This window comes from Takifugu rubripes, chromosome 14 (assembly GCF_901000725.2).
Source record: "Takifugu rubripes chromosome 14, fTakRub1.2, whole genome shotgun sequence".
Taxonomy (NCBI): Eukaryota; Metazoa; Chordata; class Actinopteri; order Tetraodontiformes; family Tetraodontidae; genus Takifugu; species Takifugu rubripes.
Genome location: NC_042298.1, coordinates 7,962,469 through 7,988,677, shown reverse-complemented (window position 1 = coordinate 7,988,677; position 26,209 = coordinate 7,962,469). Strand labels below are relative to the sequence as shown.

The following is a 26,209-nucleotide window of genomic DNA, read 5'->3' as shown; positions in this document are numbered from 1 at the left end:
AATGATGAGGCCTGACCGCCAACACGGTGGCAGATGAAGCAACACGCAGTAAAGCGGGAGCGACAATAACGCAGGAGTAGCTGCAGACGACTCTTCTGATTAATTTATCCAAGCTTCAGACATTTCTGGAGCGCTGATATCAGAGTCAGAGGGATCACAGCTTCGTGGGGCCACTCACGCGGCCGACTTTCCGAATCCTACCCGCTTCCTTTTTCTTGGATGAACTCCAGCGCTAACCTTGACTCTGACCGTCAACCCCCTCACCCCAGCCCAGAGCCAGGAAGAAGAATGAAATCCTCCCACCTCTCTCCCCCCTCCCACTGCTCACAGCCAGCCTGGCAGCATTTACAAGAGGCAGCCGTAGGATGGAACACAGCGAGACACAGATGATACGAAGATACGGAGAATCTGGGCCAGCTCGCGTCAGCTTCTCCCAGCAAACACCTTTAATTAGGCAGAAGCAAAAAAAGCTCTCCAGTGGTGACAGACAGACAGACTGCTGTCTCCACAGATATCAGTAGACCAGGAACCTAAATTAACGCAGTTAAAGAAAGGAGAAAATCAACCTTATTCCATTATTTTAGATGATAAAGGCTTAGATTTGGGAGAATTTAACATCCAAATGTTCTAACACAGCTGTGGCCTGAAGCTTAGCATTAGCCAAAGGAAACAGCTGGACAGGTTTTTATCTTTTTGTTTTTAACATATTTTATTTCATTTATACCATCAGGCAAATCATGGACCTTTTTTTATGTTTCAAAAGAGTTAAATGCAATTGAGCAGGAACTCGTAAATGACATCACTGGATTAAGGTGGCGTCACCTGTATCCTGAAGGTCACCTATTCACTTCAGTACTATTTAGTGCTCATAGAAATATGACTGCTTGTAACAGACGATAAGGGGGTGAAACATCAATGGATTTATAGTCAGACCCATGCTGGAGGCAGGAATCTACCCTGTTGCTGGGCTAACCGCTATGGCTAACAGCTCAAGCTAAGTTTAGCATTATTTACTAGGATCAAAAATGTGCCTGCTGTTAAATTATTATAGATCAATTACAGCTCAAATTTTCAACTTTGTTACCCTAAAAAACCCCAACCACCTCTAAAATTTATATAATATCTACTTTCCTTAGATTGTGGTTAGAGTAAAGGACTGTTAATCAGCTCTAGGGTGCTGACACATAAACCCGATCCTATCAAACCCGTTACTGTTTCCCCAAATGTCACCGAGGAGAAGAATTGTGTCAGGTGTCCCCTAATGCCACATTTTTTCTCCCAAATCCTCCGTCGGCACCGCCTATTGTTCTGTCATAGCGGTGGGCTTGACAGCCTGACAGAGGCCCGACAATCGGGGTGTCCTTGAACTCACCCAGACACTCGCGCAGACACTTCCTCTGTAGTTACAGAGTTCTGCGTGGAAACAGCACATTTCCATTAAACGCCAGGCTGTTTTCCCCTACGTCTGACCTTTCACGCGTGCAGTTCGCCTCTGCACAAACAGAACGAGAGCCCTAGTGTTTGTAAATGCCATAACATTCACTGGGACTTACATTTTATAAAATAATGATGTAATTCCATAAGAAGTGAACAGAGCAAGTTTTAATGATGTAGCGAGGTGGAGGATGCCATAGCAACCCCACAGCATATAGTAAACGTAGCATAGTAAATGTTATTCAAATGTATATGCTGTATTTAGCTTTCAGTTTATCAAAGTACTGTTTTTAAAACAGGTTGATGACATTAATGATTCAGAATCTCACACTAGAATTCAGCTCCAGACTTTAATTAAACCCTTAAAATCTCATTTGCCATAAAATGTGATACGTTGAGTTTTCACCACTTCTCCAGTGTTACCTTCTCTCTCGAGGTCCAGCCATTGGAGACTGATCGGTAATCAGTTTGACTTGACCTCCGGTTTGACCTTCCCTGTCTGTGGGCATTTCAGTCAGACCATTTGTCAAAGTTTGTTGGGACAAAAAAACATCATTTGAATGCATTAAAGATGTGGATATCATGGAGTGGAACTGCTGAGGGGCTTGTCTTGGCAATAACCTGTGAAAATGGCCGGAGCCATCTTCTGTTGGCGCTTCACCAAGATTATAAAAAGAGCTGATTCAATTTCAGATCATCGCTGCTGCTCCGAGGACAACACGAGGCTGGACACCCTGGCAAGAAACAAGGACGGGGCCGCGAGAAGCCCGGCTTTATCAGCAGAAAATGGCCAGCTAAAGAGCGCTCGGAGAGAAAAGTGCAGCGATATATTCTAATCACAGCTCACTGGCTGCAGACGGGGCACACACGTCAGAGTGCCTTTAATGATTCCCCTTTAATCTCAGTTAATTCTATAATCAGAGTTAGGAAACCACAGTGCAGCTGGTGGATTTAAACCGACTGCGGATGAGACGCAGGAATAGTCTGGATTAAAGTTCTCTTCCACTCCCAAGTCACTGTGGACGGCAGGCTGATACTGGGATCAGACACAACTTCTGCCGTGTGCTGGTGAAGACAACTACATTTTTGCCATTTAGTTCTGTAAAAAAAAAAAGAAAGCACCGCGGAGAAGCGAAGAGTCTTTCCCAGGTCGTGGGTTTTACTCCAGTGCTCCATCCACAGCGGTGCTGAGGAACTTCTTCCTATCGACGACAGTTTTACAAGCTACTTATTCTCTCGGTATCTTATCTCCCTCAGTCACAGATTTTACCTTCTGCAATACATCCAGCTGCGAGCTTCACGGGGTGTTTCATGCGTTGGCAGAAACGGGGACAGGGGGGGATCTACGGCTCCTGGAGAGACGGTCTGGGTACCTTCACGTCTGCGTCCCCAGATGCGCCTCTCTTACGTCTGTGTTCCTCTGAATCCTGCCACGTTTTTGTCTCCCGTCCTGGGCGGAATTGCAGCTTTGTGACTGGCAGAGTGCTGGAGATCCGGCTGTCTTTGAACAGCTTGCGTGCCCTGGGCCTGTCCCAGACAACAGAGTATTTTCAACCCCCCCCCCCGTCTGTCTGTCTGTCAGACAGGCGTCTGTCTGTCTACCTGGGACGAGCTGGATGCTGCCGCTGAGCAGACGCCAGCACAGATATTGTGCAGCAGGAACGTTGCCAAGTAGAAACACAAGAGCAGACATGATGCTGCATCTGCAACCCGTCGGAGGAACGGCGCTAAAACGGAGCAGATGCGCCGTCAGACAGGCGTTCCGATTGTTACAGATTGTTCCCATGGCTGGAAAACCAGGAAAACAACAGACTTCTTTGGGCGGACATCAATCAATCCGTCATTAATCAACATCCACATTCACTGACAATTATTTAGGTCTTTATGAAGGAGCTGAAAAGCAAGATTTCTCTGATTTCAGCAGCATTTTAGCTAGCTAATCATGGGAACATGAACACAAACAGAAGCACTGATAAAATCCACCTTTATCATTAATTGCTGTCCGTTATTGCCAGAGATTCCCTTCGAAGCGCCGACGTCTCTAATGATAAATGAGGCTACAGTGAAGCCTTCCTGGGTGTAATTTACTGAGCGGAGCTGGCAGGGACTATTTTTTTGTTGTAAGGGAAGGACTGCCACTGGGTTAATTTATCTGCACTGCGGTCTATTGACGGAGAAAATCCTCAGACGATAAAGCCCGAGTGGCTGCTGGTGACGCCGGGTGTAGCTTCCTCTTCAGCATCCCAAAACACAATGTTTACTCTGCTCCGACGTGGAGCTGATGCAGCGGCGGTGCTGGGATAAAGCTTTACACACCGTGTCTCCTGCTACGTGAAGCATAAAGTTAGGATATAAAATAAATGGTGGTTAGGACTCAAGCATTCACTGTGTGTGTGTATGAATATGCGTTTCACTAGAATAGTGAGGACATTTCTGGGACATGAGGACATTCTGGCTGGTCCTGGCAGCTACAAAGGGCTGTTTGAAGGTTAGATGTGGGTTCAGGTTAGTATTTATTCAAGGTTTACTGTTAGGGGGGGGGGGTGGTAGTTGTGATGGGTAAGATTTGGGGCTGAAGAATGCAGTCCTCACAAACATAGATATACTATGATGTGTGTTTATGTGATGCAAATTTTAAAAATATGTTTTTTTGTATTGAAAATTTGCTTTTAGCTCAAAATCAAAAGTTTTCCATAATCTGATTTTCTTTAAAAAATGTTTTGCTTCACTGCCAAAATACAATTCAGACTCAGAACAAAGAGACAAACCCAGTAAACACTGAAACGTGTCAGAAAGCAATTAAACCCGTTCCAGTGATGTCAGGCGCCATCACTAATAAGCTCATTAAAAATATGTAGTGTGCATTTAGATGCCGTATTTGTTGTTCTCTAATATCTCGTAAAAGAAAACTTTTAATGTCTGCGCATAAATTAAGTTTTAGGACTTCCTCACCTTACCTAAAACCTCATAAATGCCTAATTTAATTACTGAAAATATAATCTTACAGAAAGCTTCAAATGATTAAAAAATACGACTGCGTGCTAATAAAAAATAGGTGAGAATTTTATTCGGTGCACATTAAGGATGCGTTCAGATCCAACAGGAGGATGTTGTTTGGTTCCATTACTGAGTTCTGATGCAATAAAGCAGCCCAGAACCGAAACAGCCGCGTAAAGTTGAGTAAATAGTTCTAATGGCTGTTGATTTAGAAGCCTTATTTAAATGGTGGAAAGTGCGGTGAAATGATGCTGCCAACATGGGCCCGGCAGGACCGAACCGTTAGCTGAGACGAGCTCAAAAGTGCCGCTAATGAACAGCTGCGCTGAGGGTTGTGGGTTTTATGGGCCGCAATTGGTCCAGATTGTGGAAGCTTAACACGTTTCTAGTCAAGATAACGCTACACTCCATGAACTTTATCACCTGATATAAAGACGTTGGGTCGGAGGGATTTCTCTGGCTTCGATCATAAAACTAAGCCACTGAAGTGATCCTCGCTTCAGATCCAGCAGCCGGAGGGCCGGGCCGGGCCGGGCCGGGCAGCGGCTCCGACCTTGAGGGCTTCGAGATGCCGACGTTGCGCCACGCCGCTGACGGACGCTGTGCACGAGTTCTCGCTCCTGATCCAGCGAGGGACCCCCCAGCTGCAGAGGAAGGGGGGGGGGGGGTCCTTGGGTGTTAGCGGCGCATTAATAAGAAAAAGGTGCAGGACGTCCATGACACCGAGGCTGAAACAACATCTGGTAGAACTGCTGCTGCTCCCTGGGCCTCAAACTAATTCAAACAAATGAATGTGGGTGATGGTTGGAGGGGGAGAAACATTAAAGAAAAGTAGAACAACAAAACAAAAACACGTCATTGCCCCGCGTCCTTGTATTATGTGCAAGTGAGTGAAAAAAAGAATTACAGCAGAAACCACTAATATTCAGAACTTTCTTGGAAACTGGATCCATTTTTTAGCTGTTTCTGCTAATTCTGGTGGGAGAGGGGTTTGCTCCATAGCACAATAATTAAATTAAAGACCACAAATTATTACAAAAAGCCGTTCTGCTTCAAACTCTGACTGTGGGATTAAATTAGATTGGTAAAAAAAACAAAAACAAACAAAAAAAGACTCCCAGCTGAAACTGTTGTCAAGGGGATATTGGTCGTCAGACACCAGCCAATATCTAAATGAATGTTAACAAGCAGAATCTAATTGTGGAGCAGCAATCAGAGGGCTGGAGGTTGGAGAAGTGGAGCAAACAGCGGCTCCTCACCAGGCACATTCACCCTAATTGTGTTTCCTCCGCTACGAGCGCTGGTGGAACTTTCATTTCCTCCTCAAGCGCTGGAAATGATAGCGGAGAGGAGGGATTTGGGGTTGTTAGAAGAGTATTAAAAAGGAGGCTTCATCAGCGGCCTCTTTAAACGGCTGCTCCCCCTCACGACTCTCAACCTCAGGCTGTCGAGCTGCTTCTCTCGCGTCGTGTTTGGAAACAAGGCGCCAATAAAATACACCCAATGTTGAGCTTCTCAAAAAAGACTGATCACGTCGACCAGCTTCACGCGTCTTCAGCAGGAAACGACCCTTAAATGTGCTCAGCTCCTGTACACAAACGCCCCCCAACGTCAGAGGAGAGAGGCGCTCCCCACTCCTGACGCGGGGCCAGCGGCTGTGCGGGAGCAGCAGCGCAGCAACCACGGGCATTTTAATGATCTGCTAATTATGGCCGCCTGCGCGTTCTGGGTGGATCTCAGCCATCAGTCAAACGCACGCGTGGCAGCCGTGCGATACGAACCACCCGAGGTGGCAGAAAATGTCGGTTTGACTGGAGGCGGACTGAATTTTAGATGTGAAATGTGGCTCCAGAGGGGAGTGAACAATGTCAAATGTTTGACAAACAACAAATGCACTCAAATAGGATTCTAGGGTTATTATTAGTTTCTTAAAGGTGAGAAAAGAGTGGCTTAAATAGTGGCATTTACACATCCGTGAATAGGGACGATTACATTATATCATTATAGTCTTTTTATTGGCTACAGTAGGACAATTATTTTTACGATACAGGATTATGGGATTAAGTCATTTTTTTTCTTCTTCCAAAAAAGCCTGAGAACGTTCATCAGCTCCTTTTACCAACATCTGCCCACCATTAATGGTGAAGTATGTTCAGCCACGTTTGTGTGGTTGTTTTAACTGTTGTTGCTGCGGCCAATAAAAAAGAAGCACAACCGCGAAACAACACGATGAAATATTAAGTCTTGCAGCCACCAAACCAACACAATTGGTTAAAAAGAAGCTGAGGGTCTGAGTGGAGCTGAAGGGGAGTGGAGAGCCCGAGTGTTCGCTGGGATTCTCTTTCAAGTTATATTTAGCAGTTTGATCCTTACTTAGCAATAAGCATATTAATTAGAGGAGCTTGGAATTGGAATTTTAAGCTCCACTACTGTACTTTTCCCATCATGAAATGTGCCTGTCGCCCTTTCCAACCACGACTTTCACTCTCCCGATGCTCGTCCTTGTCCCGCCCCGCCCCCGCAGGCCTTCACCTGCAGGCTCACCTGTTCAAATATGGTGTTGATGCGATCCACCTCGCAGTCGATCACGTAGCGCTTCTCCTGCCGCCGGTCCATCTCCTCAATGATGCGCCTGAACTCCGCGGCGTCCGTCGTGCTGCTGACGGAGCGAGCGGTGACCTGCCAGTTGTTAGCCACCGCTGCCTCCATGATGGCCTGCAGGATGGAGAAACCTGCAGGAGACGAGAGCCAAAGAGCGAGCGTGACGCAGAGGATTAGCGGGAGGAAGACAGTTAGGCAGGAATTAAGCAGTTAATTTATTCTGGAGAGAATCCTGCTTGAATCCAGAGGTGAACGGTCATCTCATTACAATCTCAAACAGCGTTCCCGTCTCCGGGCGTCAAATATTGTCCAAACTTTGCACGAGGGTGAATTAACATTTGCATATTGAGAGAGTAATAGGAGGAGTTGAAAGGACAGGAATCGGATTGCCGCTTTATGAAAAGATCACCGGGCCAAGTTATTGAACTTGGCACAGATGAAATTATGGCACTTAGCTCGGCAACATGTTAACTGTGACAGTGGCGTCGGGCACGCGCCGGCCTCGCTCTCCTCTCCTCTCCCCTCCCCTCCCCTCCCCTCCCCTCCCCTCCCCTCCCCTCTCCTCTCCTCTCCTCTCCTCTCCTCTCCTCTCCTCTCCTCTCCTCTCCTCTCTCCTCCTCTCCTCTCTCCTCCTCTCCTCTCCTCTCCTCTCCTCGGAGGACAAGGCCGGCGCTTTTCAAGACCGAGGCAATGAAAGATTCATGGAGGCCGGTGGTAAGAGAGGATGTGACCAGGGGAACGGGGCAAGAAACGCTGTGATGATTAATTCACACGTGGGATATTTTCATTTAACAGAGAAACCACGATCCGGCCACTCGCCCCGGAATGAACAATGTCCTCCTTCTTCCCGGAAGGATAGCTTGCGCGCCGCAGTGGCGACGTCGTTCTTTGATAATGTAAAACAAAAGATGAATGAAGATGATGGATATTAATGAAGACCCTGCTGGTCTTTGGTTAGACTGTGGACAAAGGAGGAGTCTGTGCGTCTGTGGGAAGCAGAACAGAATCTCTGGCCGGTGTTTAGTCAGACCGGTTTACTTCATCATTTATATCTTTGTACTTGTACGTCGTTGCTTGCTAGTTACACCTTGTCCTGGGAATGACCGCCGCTCAGAACTGCCAAATCTGGTAATTGACTCGGCCTTTGGGCAAGTGCATTCCTCTTCTGACCCTTCAGCGGAACCAACGTGGCAGAAAGATCGCCGGCACTGGACGCCGGGTCTGAAAACGCTCTTTAGCACCAGCTGTTCGCTCTCCTGTTTCACCATCGCTATCAAAACCGCTCTTGTTTCCCGGTTTGTGGTCTGACCCAATTCTGCCTCTGGTCCCCAGCTGAGGAGAACACATGGTCCTGGCTCTACCTCAAGCTCCCTGCCATCCAGCAGAGTCCCCCCTTCCCTCCTCCCCCACTCCAGCCTTTAGGGTGTCCACCTATGGTTCCGACTGCGCCTGCATTAGCCATGGTCCTATTGCATTAGTGTTACAGCTTCTACCCTTCTCTTCTTCCCCAATCCACACGGATAATCACCAAACCCTGAAACCTGCTTTGCCCAATTGGAACTACACGCGAGCCTGCAGCACCGTGAGACCGAACTTTGCACAATTTTGCACAGCGAGTCGCCAAAACTGAAGCTTCATTTGACCAGAAGAGCGAGAAGATCCTGCAGGGAAAAAACAGCTTAACACGTTTCGGCCCAGAAACTTATTGTGCAAGTAATTCATGAGGCCACATCTCGGGGGTTCTAGACATCCTCATTATTTTACAATACAGATGAGCACTGCATCATTGCTTCCTCACACCTAATGCAATGGTCATATACATGCTCTAATACTAGCATGGTAGCATTCCCAACAGGAAGAGCTCTTATGAACTGTCTCATGGTTTAAAATATTGCAAATAGAGGTAAATTATATGAACTTTTAGTAACAATAGGCCAATGTGCAGGTAAATAATGGCTTCAAATATGTGTCCCTGTGCTGTAGGGTTGACAAAGAGACAACACAGAAAATGTCCAATGTCAAAAAGGTGGAATTAAAACTGATTGTTCCAGCTCTGATTGAGCAAACGGAGGGGAAATGTTTGATTTGAGTTAAATTTGCCTTTATTTTGAAATAGCTGATTTGCGCTCCACTCATCTGTAGCCCCGGGCCCGCGCTGAACCGGGCTGGAACAATTCATTTGAGATTTACCGAATATTCTATACATGGACAGAAATTAATAGATGAAATCTGGCAGCGGTAAATACAGCGATTTTACCAGAAATAGATTAACTTTTTCTCCCCCCGCAGTCAGCAGAAAAGCTTGCTTTAGATTAACCAAAATCCAAATCCTTTCAGTGTAATCTGATGCCGGCCCATTAAAACACATTTATTATGCTAAACTGAAACTTTCTTGGGTGAATCCTAATTAATGCTTCAGCGGCCGACACGTCCACCACCCCCACCCGCTCAGATCCTATTGCCACTTATATATGTGTCTCCAACAACTATAAATCCCAATAAACTCTGTGATTCCAGGAGCGCTACAGCTGCGCTGCGTCGAAAAATGTAATACAGTCGACTAGATAAATAATGGGAGACAATGACACGATTTCTTTATCGCCATCTATAAATCCCCGCCGCACAGACGGAGCGACAGCGGCGGCGAGCGGCTTCAGCTGATCACGCATCTCACAGCTAATCATGGAGACAAGGAGACCTTTACATGTTCAGCTCTGTCAGGAGCATCGTGCACGATCAACATAGGAGCATGTAAACACAGCCGCATAGCACAACTGCTGCGTTTGTCCATCTGATAAGGGAATTACATGAAATACATGAAGAAATAAAATAACTATGCAAGGGAGTAGATTGCGTAATCTTTTTTTTTTTAGTTGAATTCAAGCATGCATCATGCGGTTGTTCACTGGAGACAGGAGGGAGCGGGAGGTTGTCACAGACTGTCGGTCTTGGGGTTACGCAACACGCATGGTTTATTTCACAGATTTTATATTTATTTGTATATTTTTATCTCAATCAACTTTTCTGCTTTAACGGAAAAACGCAGGAGCGGCTGCTAACGAGGACACGGTGTTATTCAGAAATGGGAAGCAAGGAATGATCAGACAGAATAATGTCAATAACTGCAGCGTCATGGTGGAGAGGGTCAAGGGTGTGTTTGTTAATACACATAGTTTAGATTTTGTGCTTCGCCGCTACTGCTACGCTAACATGCGCTTTAGCTGTTGAGCCTCAGAGATCAGAAACCCACTGTTGTTGATTTCAGAGCATCGTAGTTTATGCTAAAGAGCTTCCAACCAGTTGATCTCTGACTTCCTAAACCGTTGGCAGCGCCTTCAAACACCAATTTGGTTTGTATCCTGTCGATACAGCAGCAGCAGAGAAAGATTCACCGGACAGTCTTTTTTTTCAGGCAAAACATGATGCAGAGACACATTTGGCAGCTCTACGAAGCTCTGTTCCTTGTTGTTTATTCGTCCCTTCTTGTCTCTGCTAAGCCTGTATTTACAAAAGCTACACAAACACCACTGATTTATAACAGACACCCTTTCCAGAGCGGCTCCACGCTCTCCTCCATGGCACTAGAAGGTCGTTGTGACTTTGAGCTCTGAGCACTTGCAGATGCAGCCTTGTTGCAGTGTGTGATCCCTACTTGCTGTTGCTACCACCAAGCTGGATGAACCAACCAAGAGTCAGGAGTCCTCTCCAGGCATCGAGCTCACGACTATTGCCTCCCAGCAAGAAGGCCGTGGGCCAGCTACAACAGACACGTTTGCACTTGTATTCCTAGTTTTTGCTATTGTGTGTTTTCATGGACATTTTAAAACTATTTATTTTTGTTTTAAGGTTTGATTCAAAGAGCGGTCACATAGAGGAACCCTGGTTTGGAGACAAGCTCTTAAGTTTTCAGCCCAAAACATGTCGCTCAACCTCCCCCTACCCTGGATGCAGCGCTGTACGACCAGCCTGCAGGTTGTGCAGCGGTGTGTAGATGGCAGCGAATTATGTCGAGATCACAACGTTTCTCAGATTCTGCTATCAAACCCCAGCGGAGCCTAATGAAGCCCCGTGTGCTCATGTAGGAGAGGTTTTTGGGAATGAGCCACGGTGGCAGCGTAGCGTAGTGTAGCTGAGCGAGCGCTGCAGCCCTCCTCTTCATCTGTGAACTGGGTCTTAACAGGATGAGTTTGGAAGTGTCACCCGTGGCAGCTCAGCAGTAATTGAATTGAGTTGCATCTAATCTTATTGCCCGGCTTCTTTGGTTGCCTGCCTCTCATTAGGGTGCAGTGCCACAGCCGTCCATTTCCCCCTCTCTCTTTCTCTCTCTCTCCCTCCCTCTCCCCCTCCCTTCTCTCTCTCTCTCTCTCCCTCCCTCTCCCCCTCCCTTCTCTCTCTCTCTCCCTCCCTCTCCCCCTCCCTTCTCTCTCTCTCTCTCTCCCTCCCTCTCCCCCTCCCTTCTCTCTCTCTTTTATAGCCATTACAGATGCTCTGGGCCACTTTCCTCTCTGCCTTAGCCACCGACCTTCAGCTTCAGTGTCCACCACTCATTGACTCCACCGTATTATTCCATCCTGATACCAATGCTAGTACACTAATCCATAGGAAGAAAAGATAAAATAATAATAAACATCTTCATCAACAACATTGTGGCTGAGAAATAAAGTACAATCGAGCACAATCTGAAGGTTCTCGAAGAGGATCGGATGGAAACCTCAAACATAGGTATGGAGAACTGGTCATTGAACTGAGACTAGAAGTGGTCTCTTCTCTTCTGGACTGTCAACCCGTCGCTAAATGAGGGTCTCTAATGTGCAGCAACACCCCGCTGAGCACTGTCCAGGGTGTCTGGGAACTTGGAATTTGACTTGGAATTTCAGAATTGAACTACATATATACTGTATATGTGTGTGCGTGCATGCGGGTGTGTGTGTGCCAACTGTTTCAGCTCATACAAACAATCCTCCGGCATCTACCGCTCACTTAACTCTTGACTGTGTAAAGTTCTTGCCAGCAGCAGCATCATGCAACTAAGTACTGTGAATTTGTGGCTCAGCTCTACGGTTTAGGCATTTGCGTTCATGCACCTGCGAAACTTGGTGCACTTGTCAATGTAAAATCAATGTCTGTGATTTTTCTCCCCCCTCCTGTCTACATTTGCCGCTTTCTGATGCTGTTTTTGAGTTGCACAAATGTCTGCATGTTGCTGTCTGAGTGTGAATATCTGACATATTCAATCAATCTCTAATGTTTATCCACGAGTTGCAGGAAATGAAAAAGAAATGTGTCCGAGGCTGGTCTAGGGAATGCATAAAGCTAACAAATGGACACCTGAAACCCCGGCTACAGGACCTCTGTTCATCAAAAGGACAAAATAAAGAGTATACTGTATCCTTGTATCCTCTATGGGCCGAGCAACTGGAGAGGGCTGGTTTACACGCATGGACAAAGAATTACGGTTCATTCAGAAGAAAGATAGATTAATTAGTAATATAAAAAACGTGCTCTTTCAGAATTCCTCTGATCCAGGAGGTCAGTACTCTTAGGTATTACTATGATATTACTCTGGACAGCTAAAAACACCCACCCAGGAGCAGAACATAGGAAACCTCACTAAAGCTTGACTACATATGAGGGAAGAGCTGGAGTGCAGTTGGGCTTCAAAGTGGTTTGCAGCAGACGCAGGATGAGTGGACCCTTCACAGCAGCTCCAACTGCCACAGCGATGTGGAGAGAGGCTTGAATCCCTCTCTGGCAATATAAAGAAAAAGGTTTGAATTCCTTATTTATTGATGATGTCATCGGTGGTCATGAACTGGCCAGTTATTGGATGGAAAATGTCAAGTTACACCAGTTTAGAACAGCCGCTTTGTCACATTCACACCAAATAATCCTCTCAGAAAACAAACAAATAAAAAAAAATACATACAATTGTTTTAAGCTCCTCCAAATGCAGGGAACCTACAATAAGCAGCTCAGATCGTCCCTCATCCATCTGTGGGATGAGCACGATGCAAATATTATGAAAGATTCCAGCTGTCAAAGCCGCCTCACTCTTCATTAACTGCAGCTCCGTGTGTTCTCGTTCCTAAATATTCCCCCAGATGTTTTGCTTCCGTTTGTGTTCTGAGGGAGCCAGAATAAATACTGACAATATTTGGGGCCTGGTGAGTGTTTGCTCTGGGCTACATTTGCTCCCAGGGCTCAGAAGATCCCTCCAGTGTTTGCACAATGGAGATGAAAGTCAGATTGGGAGAGAGAGAAGACTTTTCCTCTTGTTAGCCTATTTGGCACTGGTCTGCAACCTAGATTCCAAAAAAGTTAGAGAACTGTGCTGCAAAGCTGTGGAGGCCAGTGACATTTATTGTTGTTTTTTGAGACTAAAACATGAAGCTTTGGTCACACTCTGCTGTTGCCGAGGCAACGATGGTGAACAGCAGCCATTAAAGATCAGATTTTTATTGCAAAGTGACTTATGGCGCTCTGGATATCATATTTTATCTCTTCGTATGTTAGCCTGTTATTTGTTTTATGGTTTTATTTCCATAATTAGATTTTGAGTTAGTTTAATAAATCATCCCCTGTAAATGCCCTTTTAATTAACCGACAACGAGCCATCACGAGTCTAATGACTGGGATAAATTATAAGACGGGGATCTGATGGAGCATCTGAAGGTGGAGAGGAGATCGACAATAAGAAGCACCTTGCCACCATTAATAAGAGTCAGTAAACTAGAAAGACGGGTGATTTGTGAACCTTAAAAAGCAGCAACATGAGGAGTTTATCACGCGGGTCACATCACGTTAGCTAAGATGCTACTTCATCGTGCCTGTCTCCACATCCATTTACGGTAGTTCATTAAGAAACTACAAGCACAATCTTTAAATTACTCAGAGACCTTTGCTAAATGTCCCCCCAAAAAGGTGACAAATTCAGTCCTGGGTGGGTGTCGAGGAGTGACGCTGCGGTCTCTGAGTGCTTTAACTCGTGGCTCCCCCAGCCCCCTCCACCCATGGAGGGTAAAACAGCTATATCCTGAACTCTGGTACATCATCTGACGGTCTGACGGAAGCTTTACCTCTGCGGTGGAAATGCGGCGTGTGGTGCGATACGGAGAGTCGGACCGGCCCTGCAGAGCCGAACCGAAGCTTTGATGTGGGGTTTACAGTAGGCCTACCACCAAAACAGCCTCACCGCCAAGTGTTGTCCTAATCAAAAAGACAGCACATGTAAAAATCAAACAGCAGCAGCAGGCTGTCTGTATCTTCAGAGGTGCATGTGTGCGCGAGTGAGGACAGAAGAGCGTCTTTCCACAGAGGAAAAATCCACCCACAGCTTTTACAAAGCTTCTCCATCTCTTCCCTGGCTGGCTTTGTTCCCCAGACTGTCTTATTTTTCTTACTGTTTTATTTCGGTACATGAAGTACACAGCCGTGCACGGAGCCGCGGCCGTGCACGGGGGTCTGACGAGGAAACGATGACGCCGGGGTCGTCCTCTGAAACTGCCAAAGACCCGACGTAGAAAAAGGAGGCTCACCTTTTCGTTAAAGGAACGACCATTTTTGCGCTCTTCTAGGCGCTTTGATCTGGCCATTTTATGTTGTTTTGAACAAATTTGCCCTGTGACATGGCACAACATCAAAGCAATCAACCTCCGCCGCAGCCGCTCCGAGCGAAGGCCGCAGCGTTTGGTTATAATGAAAAAAAGAAAGAAAGCTCCCAGCGGTAATTTCATGGCTGCTGAAGCTAGCGCCGGGTGGGTGGCGAAATGGCTTTATTCCAGGTTTGGTTGTGCGAGGACACTGAGAGCGTCGGGGTTTATTGTGTACTCACTGTGTCAGACAACGACCCCTTTTTTCAAGGCGTTCCTCAACCACACAGGTTCCTGCTGCAGGTTGTTCCATCACTGCGTCGGCATGTCAACGGTGGCGCTGATACCGGTTTACGTGTGCAACATAAAAAGGCAGCACGCATCACTTCAGCCATATTTTAAAATATTATTTGTCTTCGCCCTTTCTTGTCAGTGTGTCCGGGCTGATTTACTCCCCTGATGCATGCATAATTCAGCTTCAGTGAAGCTGGTGTGAAGGAGAAGGCCACTAATGCACAAAAGGTGTGTGTGTGTGTGTGTGTGTGTGTGTGTGTGTCTGTGTCTGCTTAAAGTCTGAGCCTGGTGCAGCTGATGCATTATACTGGGGGACCATTACATGGGCTGGAATGAGACCACAAACCTGGACAACAGGGTGCGTTTCAGACAGTCGCAGTGAGGAGACGTGATGAGACAGAAAGAGCGGATATTTAGGCACAGCCGCACAAGAAAAGAAACTTTCTTCAATACATTAATCAAAGGGGGGGATGAGAAAATGATGCTTTCTAAGTTCTGATGAAGAAAAATGCAGCTGTTTAAACAATAAGACGCAGCGACGCTTCTCGGTTACGCAGCTGAAAAGTATTGTTTCATGCTTCGCCTTCGTGCGTTGCCCTGGCAGACCTCAACGGTTTCTCACGTCCTTGGATTTGTTATATTGTTTACATCAGTCGGAGCTCGGCACATCGACCACGGCTCTGATTTAGTTTCACCATGAAAGACTTCCAGGAGAGCAACAGGAGCATTACTTATTTGACCCTTTTAGGAACAAAAACAACCGTCTCTGGGCGCCCAATTAGAGGGGATTGTTGAGGAATCCAGAGCAAGCCTCATTTGTAGTAACTGTCGGTGCCCCCCCACGCACGAGCGCGGGCACGCATGCACACACACACACACACACACACACACACACACACACTACCATCCTCCATCCCCCATCCCCGCAGTCTTTGCTCCTCTTTTTATCTACTGCGGCTTTGGCAGGAAGTGGAAGAAATGAGACAAAGTGTGTGCAGTCATCCGGTTCAGTCATTCATAGACCTGTTGGGCCACGTCAGTCAGCCCGTTTAAAGGGATAGTTCACCCAAAATGTAAGCTCTTTCTTTAAATGACTCCATTTGGAAATGGGGCGGGGAGGTCCAAACTATTTACTATAAACTACCAAACCCGTTCTGGTAGTTTATAGTAAAGGATGGATGATGGAGTAGAGTAGACCTTCGTCTACTGCCACCTCTAAAGGTATCCCAATGAGAAGTCTCGAACACCCACCTCAGGTCACTTTAAGGAGGAAAGCAGAGCACCAGAGAGCATCTGTGTAGGTGGAGAACATGCAAACTTTACACAGAAAAGCCCCTGGCCTCCTTGGGATTCGAACCCGGAACCTTCTTACTGTGGGGGGCAGTACCGTGGTGCCTGGAAGCCATCGAGTTGTTTGCGTTTCTCATTCCGAGGAACTCAAACCTGGAATCTCGATCAGTCGCCGCAGACAAATCAGGAGGACGGTTGTATGAGACGAGGCTAAAGGTTTCCTCGCGCATCCATCGCGGTTTGCAACATCACAGAAGATTTCTCCCTCCATTAACTCAGAAGAGACTTTTGTCTCGGCGCTCAGCACTGCAGTGGCGTTCAGAAGAACTCAAGAGAAAAGACGAAAGACGGTGAGCCAATTATTAAAAGCAATAAAACTGAAGCAAACATGCCACTGCTAACATATTCCCTGTGATATCCGACCAGCACGATGACCTGCTCAGCCTCATTAACTGACAAGAAGAACAGACCAACAATAAAATGGGAAAATGAGCCGACATCAATACACAGCAAGAGCTAAAACAAATAGAGTTGACAATCAATTGTAAATTCACTCCTGACATTATTGCGTTGAAACCAGCGTTTTATTGTTCACAAGTCATGAAAGGATAAATTATTGATCCATGTTCATTAAAGGCAAAACAATCAAAACAAAAACCCGACATGGGTCTTTATAATGGAGGCTTGGCTTTATTACCGCCGCTTTATTACCAATTCGACAACAACTCGGAGCTTTATTGACACACTGAGGCCGGTCTAGACGTCGGGGTTACCTTTGACCTTGATCCTTTTTAATGTTTGCCACCAGCAGAGCCGTCTCCTGCTAAGTGGAAATGGAACCGTGTACCGTTTCTGCCCCTTCTTTCAGATTCCGATGGATCCTCTTTTTAATTAGTGTTGACTTTGAAACGCCGGTGTGAGAAGCCCAAACTGGCTCGTTTGATTTGGGGTTTACTTTCATGGCGTCAGCTGCTTCCAAGATTAGGAAAAATGAATGAAATCATCAAAAGGGACAATGACAGAAGTAGATTATTCTTTTTTACAAACAGAACCCTGTCCTGACGCGGTCGATGCTGCGCCCGTGCCTCGTTGCTGTGGGTACCTTTGCAGCATTGACTCAGCTGCTGGAGGGGTCATTACAAATATTGACACAATAAATCAAAGAAATGCCCTGGAGAGGGTTGTTTTCAGGGACCGAACGCTGAGAAACGGCTTCCATCTGGCAGGTTTTTGCTCAATAAAGGTTTGATTTCCTGGAACAATAATGAGGCTGTGACATGGAGCGCTGCTCCACTGTGTCACCTGCTGCTTCGACTGTCCACGTTAAAGAGTCAAAGAAAATAGCGCCTTGCTTTCTCGCACCGCAGGTGGCATCGTTGTCACCTTCAGCGTTGCCTCGAGTACGTCACCAACGCTTTGGAGCTCCGATGGCGACAGCGAGAGAGGCGAGAATCGTGTGACGGCATCACTCGTACACAGGTGATTCAACGACAGGGCTGACAGATCCCAGTGACGCTGGTGGAGATGCTTTGGAGACGGTTCTAGACTCTCTCTGTTCTTTGAACACTAATTTTTATTTGTGCGTTCGTCGGCGGCTCAGCTGAAGGTAAAGCAGGAGGTTGCTTTTCAAAAACCTCTGTGTAATATTCTCTATGTAAAGCTTCAACATACTTGTGGGTCTTCTGTTTCTCCAATAAAAAGGAGAAAAGTTAAAGATGCTGGCTTAGCTATCATTACCAAGCTGTGAAATAATTCATGGTTGCTATCATCAGCCACCTACAACCCGAGATGTGGCTTTTGTGGAGCGTGCTAAATCAACATAATAATGCTATTTAGCTCATTCTAATCCTTTTAATTAACAGCCATTTAATAGCAGTCAAATAAGAGCTTTACATTATCAGGAGATTCTGACTCGTAGATGTCAGAAGACCAGTGAGAAACGGCCCACCATTACTAAAGGAAACACGTCCCCTGTCTTATTCTTACCTGGCAGCCTGGAGATTATATTTAAAACCAGGCTAACAAGTTTGATGCCAGCCACATGATAAACATTCATGTCAACAGAATTTACTTTGGCCAACATATTTTAAAGTTTTTTATGATAATTACTCCTGAAAATATTTGCTTCTGCTTATCTGGACTGGGTAAAATGATTCTGATAACCTTCCTTGTCAGGCAGCTCCGGAGACTGTGTTTGCAAACTTTGATGCAGTTTGAGTTGAGACTGACTTGTTGTAGCCCTGGTAAGATTAAATAAAGTGGATCCTGCTTCTGAACACATTAAATGTGTGATTTATGAACCCAAGAAGACAAAAAAGGATTTCCAGAATCTTGTACAATCAGAGACCCGGTAACATCATAGTCTTGTGTGATAGTGAATTTAATTTAGGTAGAGGTTTTGGTTTTCATTATCAAATTAGCTTTTGTTATAAAACACACTAACATTAGCCTTAACATTAGCGCAATGTTAAATCACCTCACTCTCTCCCGCTGCTTCTTTATCATAATTTAGCATTGATTATGGCTCCATATGGACTTTATGCAGGGGACATACGCAGCACAGTCAGCTAATGTCACCTCAAAAATTGGAAACATTTATAAAAAAATAGTCTAAGACTTTTGAGCCCATGACTAATACTATTATTACTGCTTACAGTATATTATTGTTGCTTCCCCCACATAAACACTGTGCTTCGAGTCAACATTCAAAGACAGAAACATCAGAGGGGGCTGGCGGACACTCGGCGAGGAGGGACATTAAAGAGAGCTTAGAGCTGGCATAAGAGCTATGGTATAGGGACGTAAGGGAGATAGAGCGAGAGGAAGAGTCATAAATCACAGAGAGGTGAGATTGCTGAATCAGGGTTGATTGTGCCTGCGAGAGACAATAAACCCTGTAATCATCTGTCTCTGCTGCACAGACCTGGCAATTATCTGCCCATACCTGACTGCCAGAACAGCAAGGGCAGGCTCCATCTCCCCTCACCCTGTGAGGCCCCCCCACCCACCGTCCAAGTCATCTATAGATGTAAACTAAAGGACGGGGGAGCAAAATACAGCTTCTGGGGAATCGGATGGGACACAAGTATGATTTTTAAAATAAATAAATAAATAAATGTTGCGTGAAGGGGATATTTTTCCTTTCTGTCAGCTCAGCTCGTCCATCCAGAGTCGGACCTTCTCACCTGTGTCTTCCTACATCCTTATTAACAGATATAAAACGTATTTCATCAGATAAAAGCAGTGGGGCTGTTCATTAGGGAGGCCCATGACTGTTCCATCTGCTCCCAATGCCACACTCTCCTCATAACATCGGCTTTCATACATCAGAAATTGGCATTTAGGATAAATAATTTACCTCCGTTTTGCCTTTTTGTGCGACAGAAGCACGTGGACCATCGCTCTGGCAGCGACAGCGCTGCACTAAAAGCCTCTAAAAGCCTTTTTGCTGGGCTGATAACACAGGCAAATGAGAAGTGAGCTTGTTATTAATCTTTTCTATTGATTGAATAAAAGGACCTCCCTTTTCGGTGTTTTGCCTCCATCATAAAAAGAACTGGAGAGGATAGTAACAAAGTGGTTTCTTTGCGGAGCACATTTATTTTTGATGGAACGCTCCATCAAAAATAAATCAAAAGCAGCAGAAAGGGGCAGCGGCGGATAAAAAGGAACGCCAACAGGTATGATCTTTACCTTCATAGCTTTATTGTTGTGGGTTTTTTTCCCTTTCCCCTCTTTTGTTTTTTAGATAATTCTCACTTCGCAGGCGGCTGAGCGCTTCTACATGAAAATCACTTTAGAGCAATAACACAATGTGCTGAGAGACAATGGTCTTTCACAGGGTCTCAGTGGAGCGATGCAGGACAACAATGGCTGGATGAATAAGTAGATCAGCCACTGACACTGAAGCCATTGTGGCCGATTTCAAAGGTGACGAAGCTGATTTTATAACCAATAGTCTGATCCAGTACTTACAGTTTCCCCTGCCTTTATTTATTACTGCCCAATTATCATCTCCAGAAACAGAAGCAAAGCTGAGATCTTCCGAACAGCCATTCTGCAGCGTCAGGCTCTTTACTCGGCTCGCATCAGTGTCTCAAATGCATCCAAATCAAAATCTATTTAGGGAAATGTGGACAGACTGAAAGCTGCCAGCAGACACATTTTGCAGGCAAGTGCTGCGTTACGCTCTTACGTAACATCAGTGAAGGTAGCGCCTGTGCATAAACCAGGTCGGAGTCATTGAGATGTGTCCGACCGTCCTCTCTCTCACCTATTGTTCCGACAGAAGTCTGTTTCCCCCCTCACTTGTCTGGCAGTCAGTGTTCGTATTACCTGGGGAGCTGCACTACCTGATAAGTGTGGATGGAGGCTCTGTGACACATCTCCTTGATGAGCCAAGTGTCAGAGTCCCTCAAAGTGCCGGATGGAGTGCATCAATAAACGACTTTAATCCCCTCCTGGGGCCAATGTCCTCCTGCTAATAACAGCTCATCTTACACCTCTGGAGGTAAGGAAGGGGGTAAAAGTGTCTTGGCATGGGTTTGAGCACAGAGATGGGCGTGTGCGTGTGTGTGTGTGTGGAGGAGGATTGTCTGTGTGAGGGAATCAAACAGGGTGTAAAACAGCAGCAGCAGTACATCGTGTCGCCTTAATTGGGGGAGTGAACGTTTTTTTTCTCTCCTCCTCACACTCTCCTCCTCACTTTCTCCCCCTTATTTAGGGCCGTGGCCTCTCTCATTACACCGTGCCTATTTGCCATCACAGCTCTGCTCCTCATCTGTGTTTCAGACGGGAGAAGAACCGAGGCAAAGGGCCGGAGACCAGCAGTTGGCCGGTGCTGGTTGAGCTGAAGGACGTGTGGGTTGCTAGCATCTGCAGGGAAAATCCAATGAGTGTTCTAGTCAGAGTGACCCTAATTAACCACATATTATCTCAAGGCTGTGTGGAGGATTAAGGCCTTCAGCTCTGGACCCGACAAGCCTGGAGATCGAAAGAGAGAGGCCGCTGCTCTAAAGTGAGGCACCGGGAGGTGGGGGAGTAAAGCTGAACCACAAATAAAGAACCACACAGGGACTAACTGCTGGTAGCTTTTCTGCAAATGAATAGCTGCTAAACAAAGACGAGGACATTAGCAGGTTAGCCTGTGCTCCACTCTTTCTCATTACACTTCCTCCTGCCTTTTCATTCCCGGCTACTTGTGGACCACTTGGGAAGATTGATCTATTCTAATTCCCCAAATATCCTCTTTTTTTACAAAGCAAACACTGGAACATAGCAGTAAATTACAAACAGTAATTTATCAAGCAGCAGTGGCACAAATGCACAAGGGCACAATTACACGCGCTCGCTAAATGTAAACCCCTGCGTGGGAGTTTGCGCAGTGCCGACAGAGCGTCATAAATCTCATTCCCAAAAGCTCAGCGCTACTCCTTCTCAAATGCTAACCTTTCTGCTAGTTACAGGTGACAAGTTATTGAATCACATTAGAAACAGAGTGAAGCGTCGTGATTGACAGCTGAGATCTTTGGCTAAGAAACAAAACACTTCGGTACTGTAACTTCCTGGGCAGAATTCTGGCTCCAGATGACATCATCAGCCAATGATGGCTGAATGAGGATCCTGAAGGAGGTTGCAGTACATACTGTGGAATGAGGCTTCCATTATTCCACTAGATACTAATGAGCTCACTCTTCTGTCTGATGTTGGGAATATTAGGCAGGGAACTGTATCCCTGTGTTGACAGGCCATCCTACATGCCAGCTCAGCCTTCATTACAGCAACGTCTAATTCTCACCAGCAACAAGCCCCGCTGAAGCAAAGGAGTCATGTGCAAAACGTATTAAAAACACTCTGATTTCACCTCATATCTGAGGAGAGACGAGACAATATCAACAACACATCTACACAGAGGATTAACTGACACAACCGGCCGGCTGGTAAACAAATCCTGAGGTTGGGGATCATAAGAAATGCAGTCTCTCCACATTTACTGCGTTATTATCTGTGTTGTGAGCTGCTTCTCTGGTTTATTTCACATCAGCATAACGGGCGACTCCAGTATAGAAAAGTGCAGCAGTAACAGATGAAGCACGGAGGCTTTCATAAAGAATCCCGGGGTAGATCTATCTCCTGCTAACCCCAGCGTGTGGCTGCTATTCTCAGACTGCTGTGAATCAGGCTCCGGGCTCTGACACCCACCTCGGTCCGTGTCGTAGAGGTAGACAAACTTCTGCCACTTGTAGTGTGAGAGCAGGCTGAGGACGGCGCCCCGGAGGGCGGGGCGCATCTGGATGACAAACTGCACCTCATTATCGGTGGGGTAACTGGGCGTGACGAAGGAGGTGTGCAGAGCCCCGCAGAAGGAGGTCAAGGTGTTCATGGACTTCTTGTCATAGAATCCGAAGATGGCGTAGACCCCGCGGGAGAACTGGGAACAAACTGCGGGGACAGAAGAGGACAGGAGGACGTTCAAAGGGTGTTCAGCAAAAAAAGTGAGTAGACATTTGCAAATGTGTGCGTCATCACCTTCACTAAAAGAGACTATGAGACTGACTTATTTGCCTTTTAATAGTGCTAACGCATCCAAAAATGACAATGCGCTTTTGCTTGCACAGGTTTCCATAGCTTTTCAATTTCGCAGATGTTTTATGGATTACTGGAAAGAACTACATCAAACCCAAAGAAACTTGTTTGAATTGGTGAGAGATTAGCTCCATTTTTTTATGTGTTGCCTTTAGTTTTATTTCTGCTTGTATCTACTTCGTGTTGAGTTCAAGGACAGACCGCTTTTTCTCATTTTTGCTAAGTGAGAAGGTCAGAGACAAAAAAAACTAAAAGGGGCAGCTTTAGCTTCCTTTGGGTTTTGTGTCACAATGAACTTATTCTGTTCAAAGGAAATCAACAATTTAATCAAATAATCCTTTGTTGGACCTAAAATCTGTCTTTGTCACCAGCAATTGCTCTCTCTTAAAGGGACGTCCTCCCAAAGGAACTCCCACCATAAGAAAACTGTTACAGGCTTTTTAAGAGAAACGTAAGTACATTAAACAATGAAATCTGTTGCCTTCCTTCAGTTTGATATAAATAAGCCGGAGACGTGAGAGTATATTCAGTGCGTCTCTGTGGTTGAGCTGCTGCCTGCCCTGACACCAGGTTACCAGTCATCCTGCACGCGTACAGGTGGGTGTTACAGCGCGAGCTGGAGAAGCAGCAGCCGAGAGGCAGAAATGTCACCGCTTTCTGAGAATGTTTTCCCATTTGGAACTCCCACCTCTTATTTCTGTTTTTCCTCAAACGCAGGGAGCAATCACGCCACTGCCACCGCTGCTGTCACTGCTGCTGTCGTGGCGAACAGTTTCAGATCCTTCACAACAGGCCGTCAACAAAGAGGGCACAAATCCTCTTCAGATATTTATACGGAGGAGTTATTTTTACGCTTTTGTGGAAGTCTGTGTGCACTTAGGGTGAGTGATGGACATTGTCCCAGTGTTTGAAGCTTTAAAGTAAAGCCAGTGGTCTTACAGATGGTCAAGAGCTGAATAAAAAAAGGCTTTTTAGATGCATAATATCTTTTTAAGAGTGGAAACCCACGATTTCTGTCATCACATAAAAAGGAGAAGCACTCAGATTTTTCTTAAAACGTGATGCCAGTAAAATAAATCTAGTGCTACAAAGAAGGTCTTCACAGAACCGGTCCGATCATATTCTCCTCTACATTGACGAAGCACGTTTGATTACCAGAACTCACCTGCATTGACTGGCTCACCGAGCTGCTGTATATGGCTCTGCATCACAACCATTTGTACCTCAACAAGTATGACTTCTATCATTATGGTCCAGCACTGATCAAATTCAAATCCTTCCAGAGCCTGTCCATGTCACAGAGGACAGGACAGATGGGCGTCCACTGGGCAGCACTCTAGATGAAATGTATCGTGTTGCGAGGAAAATGAGAAACCAGTAAAAAGAGTAGAGCAGATCTAAGATCTGATCCATTTATTCCACAACTTTGACATCAGCACGTGTCGGATGTGACTCAAACATCAGCCTGACTGCCTTCTTCAGGCATTCCTGGTGGGATGTCCTAAATTGTGAGGTGGGAGCGCTTCTGTTCCGACAGAAGCCATTAATATGTAAAGCGAGACTGTGAGCTACAGATGTGTTTTCCCTTCATGCCTATCATGAATGACTGTTCACTTACTCTGATTGACTCCCAAGTGTTCCCACTGGGTAATCAAGCATTCTCAACATTCATAAATACTTCTCAGTATTCCAGCGCGATGGTTGGATGACAGGAGGGAAAGCATCAGCTAATCTTATGTAATGGCCTTGTTGAAGAATTGCTCCTGATTGGCTGATGGATATTTATCCTTTTGAACAAAGCAGACGCCACCGGCTCAATTTAAACAAGGCTGTTCGCCATCCTATGACCTTGTTGATGATGTAAATAATTAATTTACTTAAAAAAAATGATGTCATGAGGCAGATGGGTGAAACCTGGGACGACAGCAGCACTAATGTCCCCAGCAATCACAAATCACCGGTGGGGTTTACCTCGTTCTTCTGAACTGTACTGTCTCCCTATCTGTTGTGGGCCTGACAACTCTCCCATGGTGCAAGCGTCCATCTTCTGCAGCACCTACAGGCGCGCGTGCACACACACGTGCACCCAGGGACAAGCCACTGTCTTCTGATAAGTGAATCAACAGATGGACAGCACTATTGGGCACAGAGTGAGAGCTTCCATTCCACCCACGATGGAGGGAGAGAGTGAGAGTCGCCCTCATCCTGGTCCCACTCGCTCTGCACTCCCTCTTCATTTGGGACACGGAAACCTCACCTCATGGGGCAGATGTGGCAGCCTCTCGCTTTCCATAGTCAGCTGTCCTCTTGCTGCCCATTAGGGAGAGATTTGAGGGGGTTCTAGCTTTAATACCAGACATGTCCACACATTGCGAGGGTCATTAGGAAGGATATGTGCTCCTCTGTCAGCGAGCTGTTTCAGGTGAGCCTCCTACAGAAGCTCCACGCCGGTGTCTTGAAACATCACATTATTCACCTTCTACTGGCTTCGTCCTCATGGGGAGCCGCGACAGCTCACCAGGCTTCCCATCCAGACGCACGTCCACAAATAGACACCACAACAGCTAATATAACACTGCACAATTAGTGGATGCAGCACTATTGATTGTAAATGAAGTGCTGTCAGCCCTGCTGTGCAGAAACTCTTGTTCTCTCACTACTAAGCTCTACTAACTGTTGTTATGTGCACCGTTGTTTACCAAAAAATGTGGGTATAACACATAAAAAGCGCTCTCTAATCTGTTAAATAATCCCTTAAACACAGAATTTAAGTAGAAATATTCACAAATAAGGACATTTTTGAGCGATATCTCTCCATGCAGTCCAGATCTCCCACTGCCTGGTTCTCTCATCTCTCCTCCTCACTTGATTCTTTCTCGCTTCTTTCTTTCCACCTGTGCTACCTATCTTTTGCCTCAGCCGTCTGACTCACACACTCTAACACACACACACACAAACTATACATCCTGTTCATGAGCAGCAGCACTGCGCCTCTCTTCACCTGACTGCCTCCCTCACATTGTTTCCAAATGATGTCGCAGCGCTCCATCAGCGCCGCACCGATTAGCAGTGGAATAAATAAATAAAAGAGTAGATTGAAAAATAAATTCGCCACATGGGGGAAGAACTTAAATTAAATCTGAGTTGAACGCAAACAACCCGTTTCAGACGCAGATACTGTGATGCTGACGAAGGAGAAGGAGCTTGTGTGAGGACTCAGCGGGTGAAAAAAAGACAAACCTGAAAGAATAATTTGCTCTCCTCTTTTCTCTCCACACTCGCTTTCTTTTATTCCCTCTGCAGCCAACTGCGCTTCCTCCTCCTCCTTCACCTCCCCCATCCTGCTGCAGGGAACCATGCATCCCATCTCCAGTTCACTGGTCAAGCACACATAGTGTGCCGCCCTCATTCCCTTCTAT

General features: G+C 46.1%; 1 protein-coding gene and 1 long non-coding RNA gene across 7 annotated transcripts in view; one reads left to right on the top strand and one right to left on the bottom strand.

The window, feature by feature from the left end:
- LOC101075609 (glutamate receptor 3) overlaps nt 1-26,209 on the bottom strand; it is a 70,976-nt gene that overhangs the window by 28,578 nt on the left and 16,189 nt on the right. For all 6 annotated transcript variants that reach the window (XR_003890779.1, XR_003890778.1, XM_003970460.2 and 3 more), the window contains exons 3-4: nt 22,407-22,646; nt 6,976-7,163 (exon numbers count right to left, since the gene is read on the bottom strand). Coding sequence is in view for 4 of the 6 variants with exons in the window: in XM_003970460.2 (XP_003970509.1) it covers nt 6,976-7,163; nt 22,407-22,646 (428 nt within the window). In the remaining 2 variants the exon portion in view is untranslated. The remainder of the gene's footprint in view (nt 1-6,975; nt 7,164-22,406; nt 22,647-26,209) is intronic.
- On the top strand, nt 22,653-23,608 carry LOC115252348 (uncharacterized). Its single transcript, XR_003890781.1, has 3 exons — nt 22,653-22,699; nt 23,282-23,387; nt 23,508-23,608. It is a non-coding gene; the product is annotated as an uncharacterized lncRNA (long non-coding RNA).